This window comes from Calcarisporiella thermophila, assembly GCF_041956535.1.
Source record: "Calcarisporiella thermophila strain CBS 279.70 unplaced genomic scaffold VTP21scaffold_15, whole genome shotgun sequence".
Taxonomy (NCBI): domain Eukaryota; kingdom Fungi; phylum Calcarisporiellomycota; class Calcarisporiellomycetes; order Calcarisporiellales; family Calcarisporiellaceae; genus Calcarisporiella; species Calcarisporiella thermophila.
In genome coordinates this window covers 510,493-526,899 of record NW_027192205.1, presented here as the reverse complement: position 1 = coordinate 526,899, position 16,407 = coordinate 510,493, and the positions used below count along the sequence as shown (strand labels likewise).

At 50.9% G+C, this 16,407-nt stretch overlaps 9 protein-coding genes across 9 annotated transcripts; 5 read left to right on the top strand and 4 right to left on the bottom strand.

The window, feature by feature from the left end:
* Positions 1-602: 602 nt before the first annotated feature.
* VTP21DRAFT_2820 (uncharacterized protein) lies at positions 603-3,982 on the bottom strand (the record flags this gene model as incomplete). Its single annotated transcript, XM_069393055.1, has 4 exons — positions 603-2,688; positions 2,795-3,486; positions 3,585-3,799; positions 3,931-3,982. 4 exons carry the CDS (start codon positions 3,980-3,982, stop codon positions 603-605), a joined length of 3,045 nt encoding a protein of 1,014 aa, XP_069250068.1.
* A 257-nt stretch (positions 3,983-4,239) lies between these two features.
* Positions 4,240-6,268, top strand: VTP21DRAFT_2819 (uncharacterized protein; the record flags this gene model as incomplete). The annotated part of the gene is made up of 10 exons (XM_069393053.1): positions 4,240-4,414; positions 4,475-4,535; positions 4,600-4,654; positions 4,804-4,942; positions 5,012-5,295; positions 5,359-5,416; positions 5,482-5,577; positions 5,642-5,706; positions 5,776-5,901; positions 5,963-6,268. The coding sequence occupies 10 exons, from the start codon at positions 4,240-4,242 to the stop codon at positions 6,266-6,268; spliced, it is 1,365 nt and encodes a 454-aa protein (XP_069250067.1).
* A 272-nt stretch (positions 6,269-6,540) lies between these two features.
* VTP21DRAFT_2818 (uncharacterized protein) lies at positions 6,541-8,392 on the top strand (the record flags this gene model as incomplete). The annotated part of the gene is made up of 4 exons (XM_069393052.1): positions 6,541-6,702; positions 6,767-6,896; positions 6,935-7,333; positions 7,416-8,392. The coding sequence occupies 4 exons, from the start codon at positions 6,541-6,543 to the stop codon at positions 8,390-8,392; spliced, it is 1,668 nt and encodes a 555-aa protein (XP_069250066.1).
* Positions 8,393-8,587: 195 nt separating this feature from the next.
* VTP21DRAFT_2817 (uncharacterized protein) lies at positions 8,588-9,301 on the bottom strand (the record flags this gene model as incomplete). Its single annotated transcript, XM_069393051.1, has 1 exon — positions 8,588-9,301. One exon carries the CDS (start codon positions 9,299-9,301, stop codon positions 8,588-8,590), a length of 714 nt encoding a protein of 237 aa, XP_069250065.1.
* A 306-nt stretch (positions 9,302-9,607) lies between these two features.
* Positions 9,608-10,059, bottom strand: VTP21DRAFT_2816 (40S ribosomal protein uS14; the record flags this gene model as incomplete). The annotated part of the gene is made up of 3 exons (XM_069393050.1): positions 9,608-9,616; positions 9,693-9,792; positions 9,998-10,059. The coding sequence occupies 3 exons, from the start codon at positions 10,057-10,059 to the stop codon at positions 9,608-9,610; spliced, it is 171 nt and encodes a 56-aa protein (XP_069250064.1).
* Positions 10,060-10,318: 259 nt separating this feature from the next.
* Positions 10,319-10,856, top strand: VTP21DRAFT_2815 (uncharacterized protein; the record flags this gene model as incomplete). The annotated part of the gene is made up of 4 exons (XM_069393049.1): positions 10,319-10,405; positions 10,470-10,535; positions 10,610-10,709; positions 10,795-10,856. 4 exons carry the CDS (start codon positions 10,319-10,321, stop codon positions 10,854-10,856), a joined length of 315 nt encoding a protein of 104 aa, XP_069250063.1.
* Positions 10,857-11,075: 219 nt separating this feature from the next.
* VTP21DRAFT_2814 (uncharacterized protein) lies at positions 11,076-11,575 on the top strand (the record flags this gene model as incomplete). Its single annotated transcript, XM_069393048.1, has 2 exons — positions 11,076-11,166; positions 11,244-11,575. The coding sequence occupies 2 exons, from the start codon at positions 11,076-11,078 to the stop codon at positions 11,573-11,575; spliced, it is 423 nt and encodes a 140-aa protein (XP_069250062.1).
* Positions 11,576-11,808: 233 nt separating this feature from the next.
* On the top strand, positions 11,809-12,587 carry VTP21DRAFT_2813 (uncharacterized protein; the record flags this gene model as incomplete). Its single annotated transcript, XM_069393047.1, has 2 exons — positions 11,809-11,965; positions 12,028-12,587. The coding sequence occupies 2 exons, from the start codon at positions 11,809-11,811 to the stop codon at positions 12,585-12,587; spliced, it is 717 nt and encodes a 238-aa protein (XP_069250061.1).
* A 2,380-nt stretch (positions 12,588-14,967) lies between these two features.
* Positions 14,968-16,314, bottom strand: VTP21DRAFT_2812 (uncharacterized protein; the record flags this gene model as incomplete). The annotated part of the gene is made up of 3 exons (XM_069393046.1): positions 14,968-15,437; positions 15,500-16,133; positions 16,195-16,314. 3 exons carry the CDS (start codon positions 16,312-16,314, stop codon positions 14,968-14,970), a joined length of 1,224 nt encoding a protein of 407 aa, XP_069250060.1.
* Between the last annotated feature and the right edge of the window lie 93 nt (positions 16,315-16,407).

Sequence of the window (16,407 nt, the reverse complement as noted above, 5' to 3'; positions counted from 1 at the left end):
AAAATATCCTTCTTTATGAGAGCAAATAGCTAGCTAACTCTACCAATATACATCCAAATGCCCTCATTATTGGTGCAATGAACACGCTGTTCCTTGCCGCTTCTTCTCAAAATCCACATAATAAACTCTCCATTCCCCCAATAGTGATATAATATAGCACTTTTATTTTATCATATATGTACATATTATGTATATAGGAGATAAAATAAAATACGATCCCGTGCCGGAGAATCGATTCATTTGGTAAAAATGGGTCAACCTGAATTCTGCAACGCAGCAGAAGCACACGTTCGTCTACCTTCAGTTAAGTTGCTTTTTTATTTGTATTTTTTTCGTCATATATTCTAACTAGCTTTGTGTATCACTGTCCTTCCCTGTTAACACGTCCAACGTGAACATCACCTAGGCTGGAGGAGATGCGATAGGAAATAAGACAACTATAGAAGATTCCGGTTTTATTCTGTGGCGAATACAATTTTCCTTAGCATATCACATCTTAAAATAATAATAAAAATCCCTTCATAAAAAAATTTTTGGTTCTCATCATAGTTGGGGAAATAGAGTCAACGAAAGAAAAAGAGTTTATGAATGGAAGAAAGTCTCTACTTTTTGCCCCGACTTCTCCTGACGGTAGTGAAACCGTCATCTCCCGCCGCCTCCTCGCCACCATTGGCCTGTGAGTCAGAAGGCTGCTGCTCCTGCTGCTTGCGGGCCAACCGTGCTCTCCAGCCGCCGCCTTCTTCAGCTGCGCGCGACTTGAACAGCAGTGGAGCCTCCCGTTTCGGAGCCGCTTCTTCCGGTGCCGGGGCCGGTGCCGGGGCTGGCCGCCTCCACGATGGTTCCTCCCGTTCCTGCGCCTCGCGCTCCCTGGCCGCTTCCCGATCACGCCACGATGGGCGGCCGGTGGCCCCTCCTGGGCGCCAAGCTCCTCCCTCGCTTGCAGGGGCTGTGGCCCGCTTGGAGGGCGGTACGTATCGAGTACCGGCGGATTTGGCGGCCTCGCTCTCGCGGCGGCTCTCCTCTTGCTCCCGCAGCAGCCGCTCCTTGGACTCCCGGATTTTCTCCTCGGCTGCGCGCTCACGCTCAGCCTGTTTACGGGCAATTTCGTCGAGTTTGCGTCTGCGTTCCTCGTATTCCTTGCGTTTGGCCTCCTCTTGCTCCATGCGCTCCTGCTCCAAGCGTGCCTCTTCCTCCGCCCGGCGCTTCTCCTCCTCCTCCTGCTGGGCGCGGGCCTTCTCTTCAAGCTCACGGCGTTTGCGCTCTTCCTCCTTGCGCGCACGGAACAGCTCGATGCGCTTCTGCTTCTCTTCCTCAATCTTCTTCTGCATCGCATTGCGGCGCGCCTCAAACTCATCGTGACGCTTGGCCTCGCACTGCTTGCGGTACTCCTGGTAATCGGGCAGAATGCGGAGCATCCGCTTCTTGATCTTGATATCCTCGGTGTGCTTCGCCCGGGCGGCATCCAGCGCGGCCTTCTGTGCGGCAGTGTGGTAGGCGCGATCCATCTTGCGCTGGCGCTCATAGTCCTTAGCCAGCAGCGGAATTTCCTCCATCCGGAGGGCGCGCTCCATGTGGTCCATGCGTCGTGCTGTTGCGGACAACCGCTGCTCGATCTCGCTCTTCTCCTTGGCCAGCTGCTCAACCTGGATACGGACGAGATTTTCGGTGTCGAGGTTCTCGAGCTGGTCGAGGTTGAGCTCGACGCCACTCTTTGCCTTCAGCTGCTCAGCAAGCTTGCGGGCTTCTGCACGCTGGATCTCCTCGCGCTCACGGCGCAGGCGCTCCAGTTCACGCCGCTTCGATTCCTCGGCAAGGCGCTGGCGCTCGGCCTCGGCCTCTTGCTGCATGCGAAGGGCTTTCTCGCGTGCCTCCTCCTTCTCCTTGCGGATGAGCAGGGTCTCCATCAGCTCCTTCTTGCGTTCAATGATGGCCTTGCGAGCCAACGAGGCCCGGTGCTCCTCCTCGACGCCGGCAAGCGCACGCTGGAAGGCGCTGCGCTTTTCTTCCCGTTTCGCCTCGACGACGGAGGGGTCGATCAAGTGCAGAGAGCTGTGGAGGCACTTGGAGAGGCGGGAGAGCTGGGTGCGCATGAGCTCGGCAGGCTCCGTCTGCAACTTCGGTCCGTCGGTGACGGTGTCGCGCGGCGGGGCGAAGAGGTCCGTCTCAAACGTTAAACTCTTGGTCGCATGGTTGATTCGGATGGACAGCTCGCCCTTTTTGCACCCGTTCATGATGAATTTCTCAATATCGGCGGCATCGTGGGGATGGGATGGGAAGCGGGCAAGGTTCATCACGAACTCGAGCTTGACGGTGCTGTACACCTGGGAGAGCTGCTGCAATAGGCGGGTGAGGATCACCTGGTGCAATGGCTTCACGTAGCGCTCAAGGCTGGGATCGGCAGCGATTTGGGCCATGATAGGCTCAATTTTCTTGCAGATAGAGAGAGGGTGGAACTGGACTTCGAGGATGTTGTAAAGGTCGCGGATTTCGGGACGCACCTTGCGGAGAATATTCTTGCCAAGCGCCTCCTTGAGCAACCCACTGCGTGTGGGCGCCCGTACCATGCCGAGCAGGGAAGCGAGACGCAATGACCGATTTTGGTTTTCGTCGAATTCAAGGTAGCTTGCGCGCTGCTTGGTAGAAATAATGGGAATGGCCAGTGCGGAAATGAGAACAAGCGAGGCGAGTCTACGATAAAAAGAAGCAATAAAAAAAAAATATTTAGCCTCGAAAGCAGAAAAAAAAAAGGGGGGGGGGGAAGAAATAGACAGCGGGTGGAAAAATCGATGGCTACCTCGTCTGCTCCTCCTCAGTCAAGCCCTTGTTCTGCGCCTTCACGAGGGTGAAGTAGCGATTCCATGCGGCAGCATGGAAGAGGTAGTTGTCGCCCACCATGAAGATTTTGGCGAGTTTCTCGTAATAGTTGGCCATCATCACAGGCTTGGGCGGTCGCTTGGACATCGAGAGTAGGTTGTGGATATCCTCGACGGAGCGGAAAGCCTCCTGCCACAGTTCGAGGTCGACGGCGGCATTAAGCTGGTTGAACCGGGTTTCGAGATGGCGTTGCAGTGAATCGGGGTCATTGAGATTGATGGCGTGAGGCTGGTGCGAGTACTTGGCAATGTTCTGTAGATGATTGCGGAGCAGTTCACAAAGGCGGCGGAATTCGGTCTTACGGGAGTACCGTAAGCAGAACTGGAATGCTTGGTTGGCGGTCGCCTGATATAAAATCTCCAACCGGTCATTATTTCGCAGGATATCGAGTACGGTGCGGTATGCCTCCCACAGGAACTTCAACCACGGGGTGACCACTGCACGATCGGTACGATCCCGTGTCTGCTCACCGCTCACGGTGCTTAGGAGGATGGATTCAGGGGTCTCGGTTGCTTCAAGATCCTCAATTTGGTCTAGCGTAATCTTCTCAGCTCTTGCTTGGGCCTCTGATACTTTGGCTTCAGAGAGCTCAACAAACTTCTTGATAACAAGCTGTTGGGGAGGAGAAAAGGGGAAGGGAGCGAGGAAGCAGAACACATCGGAATTAATATCAAGATGAAATAGCTCATCATGATCCAAGAATAGGTTACCTCAATGGACGCCACATTAGAGTTTTGGGCCACGTTCTTGTACTGATGCAAGCCCTCTTTCACCATCTTACCCTTACGTTGCTCCACGCAGAGCTCGACAAAACGCAGCACCATCGGCTCAAGAGTGGTGATCTGCATGGAGCGCGTTCGCTTTGACACGAGCATATCGTGAAGCTGCTGAAGAGCGGCACTGGCCTGGCCAACACCAATAAGCTCTGTGGTAGAATGGACAGCATTAGCATAGGATCTTGCGCAAATCCGGAAACACTCCGTTTCTCATAGATGGGGGGGCCGCCGTGCGGTCCGATCTACAAGTCCAAATGGGGGGACCAGATTGAAACATTACCTTCGGCGCGCTTCAGGGTATTTTCAGGCTTCAAATAGAATGGAGGAGCCATGCGCGCTCTTATTCTCTTTGTTTAAAATGACGCGGAGAATGCCCGACAAAACTGGGTAGAGTATAGAGGATGATTAGCGTAAAAGAAAAAATTTTGCATTGTTGTTTGTTATTTTGATGACGTTAATTGAGGCTTCGCGTTAGGTTAGGTTACTATTTCGCCCCGTCTTTCTAAGTGTCTTGGTGTTTTTGCAATAAAATCGTCGACATCTCCACCCCCCCAATCCGCCCCACGGCCCGACTATACTAGAGCAGACCATGATGCACCCGGGTCCTCCGACCGATCTGCGTTCGGAGCTCTTCCTACGCGCGACGTTCATGTACCCTGCGGCCGACCAGCTTAGTCCGGAAGTGGCCGCGAACCTGCTCACCAAGGCCTCTAGTCTGAAATCACAGCTGCAATTTGCCTGGTCGTATATTGACAAGCACGAGGGTAAATGGATCCGTAGCTAGCTCTCTTGTTGATTCTTTTACCAACCCCGATCTAAATTAGTGGATGGTCAGATTTATCTTGTCTACGTGACTGCATCCGATGATCAATATCCCCACGATGGGTAAGTCCGACGCAATGGTTATGCCCTGAGGAGGCGCAGAATTATTTATATTCAAGTTGCGTAGGCTTCAGTACATGTCTGAGGAGCGACATTCGAACGTGACGTTACAAGATGGCAGAGTAGGTTTTTTTTATGTCTACTGGTATGATGGGTGAAGTCAACGCGTATTAATAAATGTCCACCTTCTTTTTTCCCCTTCCCTCCTCCTCCTCCTCCTCCTCCTCCTCCTCTCCTCTCCCCCCCCCCCTCCCCTCTCTCGGATATTCAGGTCCTGCGCGTGTCAACCCGCATGCATGGTTTTCGCCCTCAAGAACAATACACTTCGATGGTGCGAACAAGGTTTCGCCTACTCTCGCCAGGAGAGCAGCAACTAGAGATTTTATATTACAAACGGATGGATCAAAATGGTGAGTAGGGCTGGCAAATCTCTGTCCTGGCTCTAAAAAATTAATCGAGTTTCCTCCCTGTGGACAAAGCTCGTATTCCTGCTGACTCAACGGTGGCTCGACCTGCGCCGCGCCGATATCCACTCCCTCAAATTAGCACTCAACCTAGCAATCCCTTCCTCACGGGTGGCGCACTTCCTTCCTATCACGTCGTCAATGCCCCCATCTCGAATGCGACTCCCCACGGGCAGCGACCGTTCCAGATGCCTTCGCAGCACGGCTTTATCCGGCCCCCTGCGCAGATGCCCGTTGCACACGGATTCCCGCAGCATAGCCCCCCTCGAGCCTCGCCCAAAAAGCAGATACAAAATCCGGTTCGTCTCTTCAAAGATGTTTCCATGACTTGTCAATACTAACTGGCTTCCATCTCACTCTAGCAGCAAGTTGCAAGAGTCCCACACGCGCCCACCGAAGAGGCTGAGGAACCCTCCGGAGGTAATTGATCCACCCCTGGATGCATTTTGTCTACTTCAACCTGGACATTGGCGTTTTCCCTTTAGATGAGTTAGATCACATCTCCTTCCGCGAGTTGGCCATGGCACGTTACAAGCGGAATCACGACTATATGTCGGAGATTTTCACGCCCTACAATGCCAGTAAGCAGATTTCCCATTGAATCCTGCTGCGGGTTCTTATTTTTTCATCTAATGACCTTACTAGGCCGCCTTATCCCGGTCTCCTTGAACTTGACGGCGTCCAAAGGGGAAAAGGCAAAGGAGCTCAAGGTCTCGAATTTTCATATACACGTTTTCGCCCTTCCCCCCTCTCCATGCTGATGGGAGTTTTTTTTTTAGGCAAAGATAGAAGAAGATGTAGAGGCCATGAAAGCCGGCCACGCAAAACGCATGGAGGAGTCCAAGCGAAGTGCCGAGGTTCTCTACAAGGGACTTCGAGAATTAAAGGACTGCAAAACCATGGAGGTGTGTGTTCAGAAAGCGTGTTTATTTGAGTACTTGGAGTGGAAGCTAACCTGTGGTGTAGGAGCTGGATGCCCTCCAGAAACGAATCGAGCTTCAAATGGGCATGCGAATCGAGCGGCGAGGCGCGGTGACCATGGTGGAGCTAGACTTACCCGAGTCGCCCGAGCCGCAGCCGAAGGGCCTTGACCTGCTGGAGTCCGTGGTGACCGACCCCAGTGGGGACGACCATCACGCCAACGCCAATATGGAAAACGAAATCACCATGGAGGAGTTCGAGTCCTTCACTGGAGACATCTCGCAGATAGGGATGAATATGCCCGTAGAGGATGAGAGCGGGTTTGAGTTTGTGACGGGAGACCAGCCATGATTTGCATTTTTGTTCTTTGTTTGATATTTTTCTATCCAGTCCTTGTTTTACTTTAGATAGCTGCTGAAATAATAATGTCGAGGGTTTAAGCCTCCCCCAGCCTCGAGAATTGGATGCAGCGATGAATACATGCTGAATGAAAGGGGTTCTGCATGGCCCATTCTATCCATTCGAATGCAAAATTCAAGCACGGCGACCACTGCACACTGACACATTGGATGCCATGGGCCACTCCGGCGAGGCCGTAAAAAGCGAGGCAGCCGTATAGGCTCATGCGCAGTCCCCATTGCCGGGAATTGGAAAGCGGGTTTGGAGCTGAGCTCCATGACAGCCCCACTGAGCTCGACCCACCATACGCCGTGTGGCAATGCAGAGCATTAAAGGATGATCTCCGCAACCAGAAACCGATCCAGCGGCAGAAAAGCAGCGCGACCGTTAATGCGAAATGAGGGCCTCTGCATCGGCTCTTCGGCGCAGCACGCCTAGGCGTGACGCGAGGCGCTTGGGTGGGTGTGCAGCGAGGGGGCGGGGCAGGCTGCGGTGGACGGGGAGAATTGGCGCAAGGGGCGGAGGGTGGCCGACAAATCGACGCATCCTCCCAGGCCGGAAAATGCCTCACCGCAAACTTGTATTGACCGCTGGAGGCCGGGCTATTAATACCTCAAGGTTCGAGAGAGTTCGAAAATCGAAACAAGCTTTGCGCGAGAGCCGGCCAACCTAAACCGGGTGCGACGGGGCCGGATTGTTCTGGAAACGCGGCCGCCGCGTGCCAAGGGGCCTCGGCAACGGCTGGCGCGGCCTCGACGCAGCACGGCCTAAGCATGTGCAGAGCACCGCCGAGGCCGCGCGTAACGCGAGCGCTTGCTCGGGCGCGAGCAGGGAGAGGAAAGGGGCGGATCCCCCCAAGTTTTGGATTTAAGGTTCGGCGAAGATCAAAAGCCGATCGCTGCACCGCAAACGATTTTCATTTTTCGCCGGGCAATTTTGAAAATCACTCTTCATGCAAGCCGGTGAGTGGACGCGGGGGGCACGAGTGCGTGAGTGGATGTGCCTGCGTAGGCGTGGGTATGGCCGTGTATATATAGGCCGCTGCAGCGAGCGCGCAAGCGCTAAGGGCATCCGCTCGACCTTGTTCGCATCTCCCCAGCCTTGACCATGCTCGTCAACTTTGAACCCGGCTCTGCGCTCGAGACCATCCCCGACGCTGGCCTGCCCGGCGACCCCGGCTCGGGCGATGCGCCCTCGTGCGATCCCTTCGACCTGCTTGCCCAGGGCCCCCCTCCGCTGCTGTACGGCGACGCCCTCTTTCTCAACCCCCTCGCCTCCGCCATCAACATACACCTCCCGTCGTCGCTCGTATACTCTCCCGGCTTCCTGCTCCCCAACCCGCTGCTCTTCTGCTCCCAAGCCCCCGCCGCCCTTCCTTGCAGCCCTTCGCACATCCTACCCCACACCCACGGCCCCTTGGCCCCCTCGCTCGCCGCCTATTCCCCCGGCCCTATGAGCGTCTCCGCCCCCTCCCCCCTGGCCCCGGCAGAGCCCGCCCCCAAGCCCGTCTACAGCGTCTGGCTCAACGCCCGCACGGCCATCAAGAAGGAGAACGGCTTCATCTCCACCTACCTCAACCGCAACCAAACGTACACCCTGCACGTCCAGATCGATCCGCCCGCGCCCCCGGACACTCAGGTCTCCGGCGAGATCTCGCTCACCCTCGACGACTCGGCCGACACCGACGGCAAGAGCTTGCTGGCGGGCTGGTGCAAGAGGAACCCCAGCAGCCGCTTGTTTTCCGTGCTGGCCGAGAAGAGCAGCGGCGTGCGAGAGGTGCGGGCCATGGCCGAAAACCGCGTCCAGTTCTTGTTGCACGCGGCACAGAAGGCGGAGCTGGCGGTGCAATTCCACTGTGTGTCGACCGAGTTCGCCCTGATTAGGGGGAAGAAGGGGGTCCGGATGCAATTCATGGTGGAGTTCGCGGCCGAAGACGGGAGCGTGGAGAGGCGCTCTTGCAAGATCAAGGTGTTCCGGGACAAAGGCGCCGACCGCCGGTTCCACGACGACCAGGCCCAGGCCAAGCGCGGCAAATTCATTGCTTTTCCATCAGAAGACATAACTTATATGCATTGATCCATCTATCTCTATCTATCTATCCATCCATTCGACTCGCCTATTTAGTTTTTTCATATACCGATGTATTTCTCACTTTTGTACACAACGGTTTGTTTATGGGAGGGGAGGGAAGAGAGAGGAAACATACAAATAAAACATAGAGTGTACTAGAGGCGGTGAAATGTTGCGAGTCGCGACCCCTCTCCACACGGCCTATCCCGCCCGCTCGGACGAGTCTTGCAGCGACGAGATCGGCTTCGGCCCCCGGAGCACATACTTGTACTCCACCTCCACCCCTCTCGCGGGCATCTCGCCTCCCTCCAACTTACCCATCCCCTTCCCGAACCTCACCACCCCTTTCACACTCCGCAGCAGACGGACGTCCCCTGCAAACTCCCCATAGCTGGAGCCGTCGCCCACGAAGATCCCCGTGAACATGCGCTTCATCCCCTCCATGTTCTCCGCCGGTGCCCCCTCCTCGATATCGGCGTCTATCGCTGTATCCTGGCCCGTTTTGACCCGGGCGTTTGTCTCGGACATCGCGATGCTGCTCATCTCCGAATTTAGGCCGAAGAAGGCCCAGCTCGACCATGCTAGGTATCGTCGCGTCAGATAGATGTTCCGTTTGTACACGAATGGGCGGGTGGTGGAAAACCTGGCGGGCAGGAGAACAAATGGAACGCTGACCTTTGCCTCGCCGAAATCGGCCCTGAGCCATCTTGTGAGCTGGGGGCCGGAATCATGCTGTTTCCCTATTTCAAGCAGAAGAGGATGATGTTCGGGTGAAGCAACCAATGACTGACATTCCGCTGGCCATGAGTTTATTGGTGCGAGGCTATAGCCATCGGGAATAAGAGAGAGAATCTCCTCGCGGGGCAGGAGAATCACTAGCCAGTAAGTATGGTAGATCCCGATAACGTCGAACATATCTTCATCGGCCCACTTGGAGCTTGCTGTATATTCTGTGGAAATAAAAAAAGAGGACACGGTTTTATTTATTGCAAACCTCCTCCCTCTTTTCCCGTTTCGTGTGGTCAATTTGAAAATTGATTTCAGAATCTGATATCTAAAGATGAAAGCAGGGAGGCCAAGTGTCCGCCTTCCAAAGGTATAGATATGAAAGATATTTATTGTTTGTGACAAATCGGATGATGAAAAACGAAGCAGAAATGGCCCCAACAGACCGATTTATTTATTTATCCCATGTTCAACGAAAGTAAAACATGTAATGAATTAACGGTACTATAATAGGAAGAGAGAATGAGGTCAGGTTAGGATGCATGGGAGTTCGATTCCAGCAACTCATAGCCATATCTACCTTGTGGAAACCGATATCGTTGGCGTAGTCACGGAAGCACTGACGGCACAACATCAAGTTGTATTTGCGGATAAGACCGGCGCGGTGAGTGCACACACGGCTATGAGAAGAAAAAGACAAAAGGGATTAGCATTGGACGAAATAAACGGATTGTATCCACATCGGCCGAAATGCTTGGCTGGGTACAATAGCCAAAAGGCAAAGGCAAAAGAAAATAGATAATAAAAAGACCCATCATCCCCGAGAAAAGCTCGAGGAAAAACAAAATAAAACAAACTTCCGATCTTCATTAGAGTGAGCCTTACCATTCACGGGAACCTTTGCCGAAGCGGCGGGGACGAGAGAACCAGACTTGATCGTGGGCCATGTTGTGTTTCGATTGGGTGAGATTGTGTAGGGAAGTAGGCCTTTCCTAAGCAAATTGGAAACGAGGCAAAAGAGGAGGAAACAAACCTTGGGCTTGTGCCTACCATGAATAAGAAGGAAAATTTTTCAAAACAAAGCATGTCGTCATCCCGTGACGAAATCAAATGTCCCATTTCGCCGGAAATACGTGTTTTTTCGTTCCCCCCCCCCCCCTTTATTTCTCTTTTTTCGAAATATCGCGACTTGAGATCAATTGCAAGATGGATCAAGTGACCCCGCGCGTGAATTCAGTGCTTCTCGAAAAGTACCGAGGAAAGGTAGTTCGAATCGTTGGGAAAATAATTCAGGTGAGATCCTGTCTCGATCTCTCTCTACACGACCCCTTTTTTTACGCTCAACTTCGTCCATTAGCATTCGGGAAACTATGGCGTGATCGAGGCCAGTGATAATGGGCATGTCCGCGTGCAGCTTAATAATGTAAATCTTCCCTAGACATCTTATATCTCCATGATTTTCCAATCCATTTTGTATTTTTCCCTATTCCGGAACAGGAAAACACTTGGGGAACCCCCTATGTCGAGATAATTGGGCGCGTCAATGACGACCTCTCCATCACTGAGTTTACGTCCTCCAATTTTGGCGAAAACTTTGGTAAATTTCTCTTTTTATTTCCTCACCTTACTGGAAGACTTCTCTAACGCGGATAGCCCGCCTATCTATCTTGATTGAATATTAGACCTTAAGCTTCATAATCAACTCGTTCAAGCATCCCAGCGGTACGTGGAGCTTTTCGAATGACACTTTTACCCCTTACTCTTTTCTCCCTCTCTCCTTTCTCCCTCTCTCCTTTCTCCTTCTACAATGTACTCTATTATGTTTAAAGCATGATTGTTCTACTCTCCCATTCTATGCAAAATCCAAGATCCAATTTAATTTAGTGACTAAAAGCCATGCCATCCTGCATTCTTCAAAAATGGAGCGGTCACAGGTTTTTTTTTTTGCCACTCTACTCTTGTCATGGAATCCCAAACGGAATCTGGAATTTCACTCCATAACTACCTTCAGCTGGTGCTGAAAAACACAGAAAGTACGGCCCGTGACCACATGGGTAAACTTCCTTTACTCCCCTCTCCCCTCCCCACCGCAGCTGACCTGCTTTCCATTGCCTCGCTACCTCCATTAAAGCCAACGAGCGTACCTTTCTTTCTTGGCTGGAGCTCACGATGGCCTTGGTCATTCTCGGGCTGACGTTAGTTTTTCCCCTGCCGATTCAAGTGGAGGACTGGAAACACTATACACCCAATCTTATCTCTTCTAGCCTTGGCATTTCATTTTGTGGAGTGGGCTTTATAGCCTTGGTGGGAGCCTTGTTGAAGTATTTCAAGAACCAAAATCACTTGGTCAAGCAAGGCTTCGTCGAGCACGGCCGCAAAAGCTTCTTTATTGCGTACGCTATTGCCTTTATACTGGCCATGGCCATGGTGATCACCATTGCTCTAGGGAGCACCCGCTACTGATAAAAACCGGAGTTGAAACATAGCGTCCGTGCGCAGTGGAAGTTTTTGGCAAAGGATTTGCCAATTAAAATACCTAGAACCTACCAAACAGCAGTGCGTCCTGAGCCAACGCCAAACTAAAATGATGATATAAACTAGGGGATGGTTTTATTCTTCGTCTTCGATCACCCTTGAGTATTTCCTCCGTTATTAGATTATACCTCGAAGTCACTTGTCTTTATTAATTCATAAACATGCTTCATACCTATACGGTGCACTCCACCATAGCCATCCTTCTCTCTAGTATGGCGGTAACCTCTGCCGTGCTTTCGAGGGGTAGCCCCATAGAGCGTCAGTCGAACAACACAATAACCTCATTGCCACTCTCAACCTCAACACAATTTGAGAAAGGTTTGGAATCACACTCTCTCGGACAGGCTGAATACTTAGTGATATCTCTATCTATGCACTAGTTCTTGGGACAATCCCTTTCAGCTCCACGTCCTCCATCGAGTCAGTGTCCGTGTCTTCTCTCCAGCAGCCGGCCTCAACCCTCACTTCGTCCAGTTCTGGTTTAGAGAGCAACGGATCTTCAAGCGGGGCGGGGACAAGCATTGCTCCAGCTTCAAGTACCTCGTCCTTCCCTGTTGACCCATCCTCTGGGATATCTTTGCAGACCGAGCAAACAAGTAGCGTATCCTCCCCGGCCTCAGCTCCAGTGATCACTTTCTCCACACAGCAGGATCCCGTGTCAACCTCGTCTCAATCGCCCGTGGCGGTCTCGTTTCCCGCGGAGGAAAGCTCCCCACCAACGGCGAACCCACCCCCTATTTTAACTACACTCTCCTCCGATTCACCCCCGCCTAGCATCGCTCCCCATGTCACCGTGGTGACCATCTTCAGCCATGGCCCAGCACCTATGCTCCCCGCTCCTATGGTGACTCCAAGCCTATTGAGTGGCCAAAATAGTCTAAAAGTAGAATGGAAAATGAACTGGCTATTGGGGGCGTTGGTCCTCCTAAGCATTGGGTGATTCAACTGATTCCCGCAGCTTTCCATTATAGTATTCTTTTTTGGTTTTCATTGTCATTTTCCTCTATTTTGGGCATTATATGCTCGTAAGATCAACATCGATAGATTCAGATGGATTAGACGAATCATTGCGAGCATCCAAAGAATGGGGCTACTACCACAAGAAAATGTAAAAAGTAATGTTCAACCGACACTCTCTGTCTCGATGAAAGTGCCAATATCAAAGATCTTAGGGTGGCTGTGAAAAGTGGGCCCTACCCAATAATCCACCTTGTTCAAATCTAGTTTGGAGGCATAGTCCACTTGACTCAACCTTGCCACCGGAGCACTAGTTATTTCACCCCACCAAAGGTGGTGGTCCCTTTTGAACACATACATCTGAATCTATCGGAATAGGCCTAATGGTTGCAAAATTGATTGTTTGTTTCGCGACCCTTCTCAAGGCTAGTAAGCCAAATGCCACACTGGAATCCTTATCCGAACGATTCGTTTAATGGCATACGTGTCATACTGCTGATTCAGAAACCCTTCAAAATGCTGCTCGGGATTTGGCGACAGAGTATATAGGGTCTGGAATCCTCAGTGAATGGGACTCTCCAAGTTTTTGGCGCAATGCTACAACCAGCTGGGGATTAAACAAACGGCTTTTTTACGAAGAAATACCAAGCATAGTTGAGTTTCTCCTTAGGAGATATTACAAATGGAGCGTGAAAAGTTCCGCCTCTTATGCCAACCTACTCATACCTAGCTCTGCGTGGATTCTATACTGCATAAGAGGTGAGCGATCGATATAATATCTTTTGCAACGTTTTATCGTGCTAATGAAACTCAATATAAGATCTCTTGGAGAAAAGACCATGAAATCGTTTGAGATGCTTAGAATTGTTTCTTTGCCCCTCAATAATGTAAAAAACAGCGAATTTTTTCCAGGGTAACTTGCTCGACATCTAAGTTAGACGAAATACTTGGGCATTGAGTAAAGCGAAAGCCAGAACAGGTTCCTTTTGGATAGCATATCTGTGCTTTCCATTATTCAGTAGTGATGAGCGTGATTACACCCATACAGGAAAGGTTGAGAAAATATGCGCCATTTCTATCTTTATGCCAACTTTCAGGATTTTTAATATACCTATCCGATTATAATCGATAGAAACGTATTCTGGGACTCTTTCCTTTAAGCTAGTTCAGATGGTTCGACTATTTATCAAAATAAGAAAAGCTCTTGTTATTAAATAATGGTGATTACTCTTACTGAATTATTGAAAGTAATAAAACAACAAACTAACACAAAAGGTAATGATTTTAACCTTATTTCCAGTAACGAAACAAGGGAGGGAATCCGTCTTGTTACATAAAAACAGTTTTTGGGGATGACGATACTTTTCTTACTCTCGATATTCTGGCATTAAGGCGACACGTTGGCCTGGAATTGGCCGTGTACGTTACCAGGTGGAGAATACTCACAAACATAATAGCCGCCGAAAGGACAGTTGGTGACGGCACAGCCAATTTGTTTAGTACTTTTCCAAACCACTTGCGAAAAATGGCCACTTTCCATCGAAAATTCCCCTCTGTAAGCCTCGCGTTCGCTATACCATGCCCTTATTGCAGCCTCAATATTAGGGTGTACCCATATGCTAAGTTTTCGCCGAATCCAGGCGTCTTGCTATGTTGAAAGATACAATTACTTGCCCATGCTTGGGCTATATTGGCAGCTTCTTGGCTCCAGGCGAGTGGTTCTGCCCCATGGTTAGCACGTAGAGAGTTGTGCACGTTGAGAACAACTGTTTGTATAACGTTCTCAGACGCTGGCGGGGATTTTGCCCGTGCAAAATTCACTAAAGTACTGAGGAGTGAAAGTGCTAACAAGACGTGAATATTCATTGCTGGTTCGACAAATAGGATCTCTAGAGTGGCGGTGTTGAAAATACGAGAGTTTTTATATTTTCAGTACTCGGCTAATTCAATAGCGGATTAAATACGAGTCGCGCCCGAAAGAGCAGCCACAACGTGGTCAAATGCCCCTTTACCCCAATTATTTCAATCTTTCCCCACAAGAGTAGGGTAGCAAAGTTATTTTATAAAATCGGCAGAATCTACACTCCTATTAGATATCCTTTGAATGAAAAGTTATAAATAGAAGGGGAGAAATAGTGAAGATTACATGAGGATGAAAATATCCCTCATTAAAAAGAAAAATCATGAGTAGCCTGTATAGATGATTATTAGTGAAGTCTAAGGTTCAACATTAATATGGTTTAGAAAAAGAAGAAGAAATAATAATAAAAAAAGGCGTGATGGTGACAATTATATGGAGAGAGAGAGTCTAAGTAATAGGGATCATTAGTATAGAGATTAGAAAAATAAAAATACAGACATGATCATGAGAAGAAATGCGTGTAAATTCGGCTCGCCTCGTGCACCACCATTTCCCGCATCTTGTACTCGTTCAGCTCACGCTTGATCTGCAGAGCAATCCCGGCGCTGAGCCGCGTGCAAGTAGCATGCGGATCCGACGTCCGATCGTATTGGTCTGGATGGTGCGTGAATTGCACCTGCACATCGTCGCTAAACTTGAGGCGCCGCCCACTAGATACGGGAGATTTCTGCGGGGAGGAAAGAGAGGTGTCGGTCGAGGAGGCGAGGGATGCGGTGGAGGAGATGGAGGAGTTGGAGTCGGCGGAGGGGCAGGGCGACGAGGGGAGGCTATAGAAGCTTCTCGCAGTCGATCCAGTGCCAGGGTGCTGGAGCCTCTGGATCGGATCCTGCTGAAATTCGTGATAGTAGTGGGAGAGCGGGCGCCGCCTTGGATGACGAAGCTCCCTTGCATCGGCTCTGGCGGAACGGTGGACTATGAAGCAAGAGTGTAGGTTAGACGCCATCCAAGTCGAAGGAAAAGCATCGAAAATATACCATTGGGTTCGGTCCTGCGATATTGGAATTCGGGTGCGCTATTTACACGCATCCTCAATCTCTCACGAGGGGGGTGAGGAGGACGCATTCTTCGCACAGGGGACCGTGGATACGAGCTCCAATGCTCACCATCTCTTTCCTCGTGACCAGATTCTAGGCTCGACAAATCCCGCTTACTGCTGGTTTGAGATCGAAGACTGTTCTGGCTAGATTGCAAAGCGATAAGCTTGGGGCTGCCCTGGTCCATCTTCTCTCCCTGTTCCAGGGTTTGTTTTCGGCCCTTAAGGCTGAGCATGCGCCGAAGTTTCCGAGAAATGGACCACTTATTGGCGCCTGAGCCTCCCTGCGCCCCATTCGTCATAGCTTGGGTTGGCTGGGATCGCAGTTGATTTAGCTGAGAATGCGAGCCTTGAAGGAGCAAATGAAGCGGCTTATCATCATCGTCAATATCCTCTTCGGTTTGCTCGACCCGGTTTGGCTCAACCTTGATAGGATCCAACAGAGTCGACCGGATTGCATCAAGAGCAGGTTTAGGTGACGGTTGAGATTGTGGTTGGAGCTCATTAAGGGCGACGGGTGGGGGCAATCGTTGCGATTCCCTAGCTTTTGTCGAGGATGCATTTTTCTCGGCGGGCTTGAAAAGAGGAGCCATCAATCAGCAACATCATGAAAGATCGACTGGCGGTTCAACTTACCACAAAGTCGGCTGTTGACATCAAGGAGAAAAGTTCAAGCGTTTGCTCCAGTGGATCGCGATGGATCTCGAATTCAAGAGGGCCCAGCCCCTGAAATCCTGATGCAACAGAAATCGACATCGGCCGTCAGGACTGAAGTTAGTGAGGCTCGCTTAGGGATGCAAGGACGAAAAAAAAAAATAAAGAGCGGAATGAGGAGGCGGGATGGTAGCT